We start from the raw sequence: 7,633 nt of genomic DNA on the forward strand, positions 1-7,633 counted from the left end.
CTTGGTTAGTTAAGTAGCTGATCTCACTGTTGGAGACATTGGATATTGAGAGTTAAACGTGGATGCTGGTTAAAGGTAACCAGTTCATTGGAGTGACCTGTCTTGAGACTTCATATGGTTCTATATATATATCAATGAAGATCTCAGTGCAGCTTAAGTGCGAGTTTCCTTTGACTTGCGGTATTCAAGTCACCTTAGTCATGAAGGCTTATACTTTGACATTTTAAGCAAGCATCTCCAAGGAGGTGTGGATTCGAAATGATTGGGTATAAGTTAAAGTGTCTGAAGGTGTTTGAATAGCCTATAGAGGATTCACCGCTCTTTGAAAAAGGCGATGTATACCCTGCGGCCGCTTGTTAGAATTGTTACTGAAAATTTTTGGCCAAAGCATCATATGTTAAGAGTATGAGACTCTTGGACACATGTACAAGTAACTTGAATCCACAGGATAAGAAAGCAGCTTGGGCTAAGTGTGACGTAGTTAGCCTAGTAGGGACCAACACATAGATCATGTCCTGAACCAAGCGGGTATAAGACGGTGAAAAGAACGAGACATGTTTAATTGGAGCTGCTGAAGGGTTTAGAAAATGTTCTGGAATCAATTGTTAATTTTTTGGTCAATTGAGGATCATGATGTATACTACTAGGTGTCACTCATGATCGTTCCATAATTAATGGTAAATTACAGACGACCAATATAACCGGGAATCTATTGGGTCACACGCACTACAAGTTCTTCGAAGGACTTAAAACGAGTTTGAGAATTAAATTCTCAGAATGAGAGAAATAAAGTCTGATTGGACCGGAAAAAAGACAATATGATGGAATTTGTCTTATAAAGACGAAACGAATAAAACTGATTTCATTCAAATCAGAGGTCGTTTGATTAGTGAACCAAACGATTAGGTTTTGAATCAAATTGAACCAACTTAATTTGGTTTGTGATGGAAGAGCTTTTGACAAAATGAAAGATTTGGTAAGATTCAATTTGTGAAGATGAAATAAACAAAATTAATTTAGATTAAATCAAAATTTATTTGATTAGTAAATCAAGCGATTTAGTTTTGAATCTGATTTATTATAATAAATCCTAAATGAATTTAATCCGAACTTTAGATTTTCTTGGCTTTTCCCATTTTTTTTCCCTCCGCCCGACTCCGAACTTTAGCTTCTCAAATAGCTTCAATCGCGAGAAAAACCTAGCGTGCGGAACAGGGGTTCATTTGCTCCCCGAGGTGCACGCCGCCTGCTGCAACAGGGGTTTCGATCTAGCGATTTTCCCTCTCCCTGCCCGCCGCCTTCTTTCTTCGTCCCTTGTTTGCACCGTTCGCCGGAGAAGCACGGACGCGGAAAACCCTAGAGGCCAAGGGAGCGCCGTCCCGATAGTTGAAACCCTAGCGCTTTGTGGTTTCCTTCTTCCTGAGCGGTCGCTGCTTCGCGTGGGCGATCGCCGGAATCAAGTGCCATTTCTTCCTTGCATCCTCTGTTTTCCGGCTGAAGTGGAAAGAAGGAGAAGACCTGCTCTTCTTCAAGCGTGAGAAGAATCCGAACCCAAGTGACAATTCTTCCTCCCGTCCCCTATTTTCTGGCCGCGTGGGAGAAGGGGGAGAACGTTGCCGGAGGGAGCCACTGTTGGTTTGTTTGTCGGATCAGAGAACACTGCTGGATTGGTTGCCAGAGGGAGTCTCTGTCGGTTTGTTTGTCAGAGCGGAGACCACTGTCGGATTGTTTGTGGATTGGCTGCCAGACCAGAGCCGCCGCCGAGTCAATATCGGTGTTGCCATCAGATTGTATTAGATTTTGCAATTGCCGAAAATTATTTTCGGTCATTGGATAGGTTGTCCGACTGTTGCCAATCAATCCTAGTTTGCAAAGCGACCAGGAATTGAAGCCCGAAGCGACCCTCTCCCATCGCGGGTTGAGAAGAAGTCTCAGAAGCGCGGCCCGCTCTCCTTTCCGGTTCTCCAACAGCAATCTTGATTTCAGCAATCTCCCTTGGTTTGCAAAAGGGATTAAAGCCCACAGCGGCCCCCTCTCCTGTCGATTTGAGCAGAATCTGCAGCGTTTAGTTTGACTCCCACAGCGTCCCTTGGCCTGCTTCCGCTACGCACGGAAAAATAACTGTATTCTTCACAGCTGTGCTCTGTCACGGAATGGGAAGAGCTCGCCAATCCTCCTCACGGTCGTTTTCCCCTGTCAGCAAGAGCTCTGATAGGACTGAGAAAAGAAGTAAGAGGAAAGAGACGAGTAGGTCTAGTCGTCACAAGGAGAGCAGTGGGCAAAAAAAGAAAAGACACTCCAATTCAGAGAAAAGGCGGGACCATGAGGAGCGTAGGGAAAGGAGAAGGGACAGGAGGAAGTTGGAGAAGAGGCAGAAGAGTCGGAGGGAAAAGGATGACACTGACGATTCAGATTATTCTCATTTTTCATCTTCTTCTGGTGAGGATTCCGACTCTCAATCGTCCAGACCTGAAGCAATTGCTCGTCTCATACTTCAGAAATTTCCAAATGCTGCAGATGATCTAAAACAGGTGCGAGAAAAGTATTCTTTATGCAATTTACATATCTTTTTCTCTGAATAATGTACAATTGATAGAGCTTTTTCTCCATCTTCCCTATGTATAGGAAAGAAAACCAACTCAGCCTGTTATCTTTTAAAAAGTATAAAATCACTATTTATACATTTCAAAATGGGATAACATTTTTCTTATGTGTAAGATTGTTTTGCACTATGATAAATATGTGTGTTTGTTGCAACTGTTTTCCTTCTTTTTGTTGTAGCTTCTTCACATGATCGACAGTGGACAAGGTGTTGATGTAGGAGGAATTTCAGATAAGTTACTGGTGAAACTTCTAAGACGGCTTTTCCAATCATTAAATCTCAAAAAAAATGATTATGATATTTATTTGTTGCGTCAAAAAGGCATTCCAACTTTAGATATTGTTGGTCCAATACTATGCCCATATTTGACAACTGGAGATAGTCTGCATCCTAATTCCAAAGCACCACATACTCAAGTGTCTTCACCATCTGAGCATTCACCTAAGGACCAAGCTGAAAATGACACAAACCTAAATGAATTACAAGGAAAAGATGAAGGACCAACACCTGGAAGAAAAAGGTGAGAGTCTGTAGACTTTGAAGGCTTCATGTTTATTCTCTAGTTGTTGCTTCTATTCTCTAGTCATCTTGTATATTGAACTTTTTTCCTTGAACTGTGTGAACTGGTAATCTTCTATGGCAGATTCAGTTATCATTGTATGCCTTGTCACTATCACTTTTGATAGTAACAAGGAGTTCAATGATAATTGAATTTGTTTATGCTCCATTGTTCAAAAAAAAAAAAAATCTTTGTGCCTAGTTTATCTTGTTGCTTTATATACTTGACTTGCCAATAATCTTTGGTTGACATGGTAAGATAAAATATCACTATTTTGAAAGATGTGAAAGATATAAATCTTATTTACAAAAAAAAAAATCCAAAAATCCATATATAACATGGCTCTAGATTTAAGAGAACTAACTTGGAGATCCAAGACAGTAAAAAAGAAAAAAAGATTCTGTTTAGATGCACCATTAGACAAAAGATGAAGTTGAAAATGAACTTATGAGAGGCCATGTAATAAGATACCTAACTTCATCTATATGCATAGGATCATACCAACATTTTTCATATGTTACACAATCTATGGGGGCAAAACATTCAGGATTATCATAAATAATGGAAGTTACATGAATGTAGTTTCTACAAAATTAGTCACCATAATGCAACTCAAATGAAAGCGTCATCTAAATCCTTATAAATTTGTGTTGGTAGATCAAATATAATTACTAATGTAATAATAGAGAGATGATTGGTTCCTATGTAATTACACTTGGTGTGGCGTTACATTATCCCTATGAATACTGCCCATGTGATCCTCAGTTGATCATGGTTGTTTCCATCACACATGATGAAAGGGAAAATACATACTTGCTTAATCCTACCAAATGAAACCAAAGCCACAAATAACAAAATAAATCCTTCAAATTGTCACACTAAACAATACCGAAAAGGAAACAAAAGAATTTAGGAAGGATGCCAACCAAGTACCCCAATTAACAACATAGGATGTTGTGCCTTCATGGAGTCATGTATCTCTTTACAATGATTTCAAAGTTATTAAAAAAGTCACTTTGTGACTTACCTTATCCTCAACCCCATGAGAGTGATGATGGGAATCTTAGCATCGCAAAACTTTACCTTGCTTAGTGGTTTCTCTAGTGAGGCCAAGGACCTATTAAGCCTAGTACATAACCCCTAAAAGAGCCTACTAATAGCGTGTTCTCTTTACATAGAACATTAACTATATATTGCTAAGAAAATTTTCATTTTTAGTGATCCTGACACTGATGATTTTTTAAGTGAGTATCCTGAAGAGATACCTGTGAATTTGCCACTTTTGGGGCATGTTCAACATGCCATTAATCATGATTCCTTTGCCTACTTTTATCCACTACACTAAGAGCCCTACTATGTGCATATGTGAGATAAATGTAATACTAGGAGAAGAATTTCTAATTAACGATTATTAAAAAACTGCATGTTAAAGCACATAAATTATACCTATGCATTCATTCCTCAAAATCTCATAATTACTCTAAAAGCATTTATATTCATTCCACTATTCCTTTGTGAGAAAAATTGGTTCAAATTCATATTTATTTAACTTGCCAATCTATTTATGCATTTTCCATCTTTTGACAAAGTATTTGGTGCCTTATTGGTAGGCATTCTACCCTCAGCCTTTACATGCTGACTTTCCCTGGACACTAGGGCTATATTGGAGTTGTAGAGAGTGGTTTTGTATGATGGTTAGGTGCAGTGTTTCATTATACATTAGAATGGACAATAAAAAAGAAAGCAAAGGTCAGAAGCATAGTGAAGAGACTGAAGAGGCAACTATTCTTCACTCATTTTAACGTCTGAGAAAAAATAATAAAGAAACTTTTTTCCTTAAATATCAAAACTAAGATGGTGCTACAATAACTTTTCTCATTGGAAAAAAGGTCTAAAGTGATGATGTATACCACTCGCCAGTAGTTAAGATATCCTTGGTGTGGGGGGGGGGGGGGGGGGGGGCAATGATGCAAGTTAGAAAATTTATATTATTCTTTAACTTTATAAACTTCATGAGGATTTATTTTGGTAGATCCTCATATGTGGGGCATAAATTATTTAAGGTAGTTTTAAAATTGGGAATTGTCTTGTTTAGGAGAAGAGAATATTTTTGGGATAACTTTATTTAGGATACGATTTATTTTGTTTTCTTCCCCAAAGTCTTTGGGTTGGAGTTATTAAGGGGTCCAATGCCTCGTGTTTACTTCTTGAGAAATTTCTCTTTTTGAACTTGAGTTTCATTGCTACATCACATACAGCTAGACTACAGTTCATTTTAATTGGACAGACTTCTATTTTTTGTTAGGTTGACAAGCTCTATGTTTCACCATTAGTTGTTTCTAGTTTAATGCCACTTTTCTTTTCCATTTTAATTTGTGTTTCTCCATTTGTATATCTATTGACATGTATGCAAATATGAAATATTCATAGTTATGTAACCTATATTTATACAGCATATATCATATGGTGATATAGGAGTCAGTTGTGTTGACCTTTCTATGTTTTTTCCTTCATAGACCATCTTCTATTGTGAGAGTTAACTAAATAAGGATAAGTAGCATGCTGTCGAAGAATGGGCATAATAAGGTTGTTCATTTAGCATGCCTTCTATATGCAAATTACCATGGAAATCAGCATTTGCCAGGCATTTTGAGAAAGGTTACATGTTACATGCCACTCACATGTAATGCTCGTGGTTGCATCATATGTACAAAAGTCAAATTAAGTTGCATCAATATTTTTCCAATCCAAATTTTTATGTTTTGTATAATTTGATTGCAGATTGATTGGACCTGAAATGCCATCTCGAGAAGTATTGGCTGCTGCTGCTGAGTTGACAGAGGCAGAGGGTTTTCTAAGGTGCCTTAACACTAGTCTCTAATTTCTGCAGCTATTTCCTTTAGCTTGCCCTTGTGGGTAGCTAGTCTGTTGAAGAAAACCTACAATGTAATTGCAAGTTAGTTTGATACATTTAAAATGCCCAGGGGAGCTGAGCTGGAAATTGATAGTGAATTGCTCATTGGCCCTCCTCCTCCTGCCATAGTTTCAGAAGCTGCATCTGCAAATGAAGCTGAACGCTTTGAGGAGGTATACACATTTTATGCTATGTTATGTTGATTCTGCTCGTACTGCTTTACCAACATGTCATTGGTCAATGAATGCAAGTGTTTCAGCTGAGATTCTTGAACATGATTCTGGTTTGATTTTTTAAAATGTGTGAAGTGAAATGACATGCTACTTGCCTTTGAATTTGGTTTATTGTCTTTGCTCAGTACTTTGTCAGGTAAATAAATTTTTGATTCTGCTTAAATTGATGAATATGATCTCGAAATTCTTTGAAGCTCTAGTCCATCACTAAACACTGTTTATACCAATGGAGATTTGTTCTGATATCCTGGTTTTGGTTGAATAAGGTAATTCTCATAGTCCATCTATGGGACTTGCCAAGATGTTGTACAATTTGATAAGTGGTAGTCAAAATAGTGGGGGTGTGGATATTTTTCTGAGCCTTGCATTAAAGGTAGACTTATTCAAGTTGTTGCCATGGTTAAGCTGCTGCAGCTCCAATATAAAATGTTATTAGTTTACTTGTCTTATAAAGTATCAAATTCTTTTCTCTCAGAGAGTTTGCATGCATAGTATCCTAAATTTGTGCAATAACGCTGTGATAATGTGTGTTGTTCAGGTAGCTCGGATTGTTGGTGCTGATGTTGATAAACCATATGACATTATTGGAGTCAATTGGAAGATGTCATCTGAAAATATCAAGAAAAGGTTAGAAACCTTGTTCAACATCCATGCATTCTTCAATGTTCTAAATGAGAGAAATTGTCGGATGTCTCTTTATAACTTTCAAGTTTTCTACATCTCTGAGATTCACCTTTTGTGGACTTCATAAAAAGCTAAGATTGTTCTCTTATAACACATACTTATTACAAATTGTATATGATCAATGACTAGTATTTTAAAAGTAAAATACAATATTCTCTCTGACGGCCACTTACCTGCCTATTTCCTTATTGGCTATGCTATCTTATTGTTGTCTAGACAACGATTTTCAACCTCAGAAGCATCTAATGCATCTATTTTCCAGATACTGGAAGTTATCTCTTTTGGTGCATCCGGACAAATGTACTCATCCTCAAGCACACCAAGCGTTTGTATTATTGAACCAAGCATTCAAAGATTTACAGGATCCTGACAAGGTAGGTTTGATTATGTTATAGTAGCCGTTGAAGAACTATTCCAAACACCCTAAAGCAATTATTTTTATCAGCAAATGCACTGTGTTAGGTTCTAGTTTGATGCAAGCCAAACAAAATACAATAGAATAGATTCTGAATCAAAACTGGATCAGTTTGGTCGAAGGTTTTATATCAAAACCATCTATTATTATGTCAAATATTGAAAAATAATCACATTCCATTTAGTTTACCATGCGATGACATTATTGCTCAAGGAATTTGTAAAAA

At 37.4% G+C, this 7,633-nt stretch overlaps 1 protein-coding gene across 1 annotated transcript; it reads left to right on the forward strand.

Moving 5' to 3' along the window:
- Positions 1 to 1,198: 1,198 nt before the first annotated feature.
- Positions 1,199 to 7,366, forward strand: LOC141817696 (uncharacterized; the record flags this gene model as incomplete). Its single annotated transcript, XM_074705330.1, is given in 6 exon segments — positions 1,199 to 2,531; positions 2,782 to 3,122; positions 5,943 to 6,020; positions 6,146 to 6,248; positions 6,847 to 6,935; positions 7,255 to 7,366. Coding segments are annotated over 6 exon segments (1,101 nt in total), but the record flags the coding sequence as incomplete, so codon positions are not given.
- Between the last annotated feature and the right edge of the window lie 267 nt (positions 7,367 to 7,633).

The sequence above is a fragment of the Curcuma longa genome, unplaced genomic scaffold (genome assembly GCF_044706935.1).
Source record: "Curcuma longa cultivar G26 ecotype Majalengka, Jawa Barat unplaced genomic scaffold, ITB_CL_G26_1.1 contig_21582, whole genome shotgun sequence".
Lineage (NCBI taxonomy): Eukaryota > Viridiplantae > Streptophyta > Magnoliopsida > Zingiberales > Zingiberaceae > Curcuma > Curcuma longa.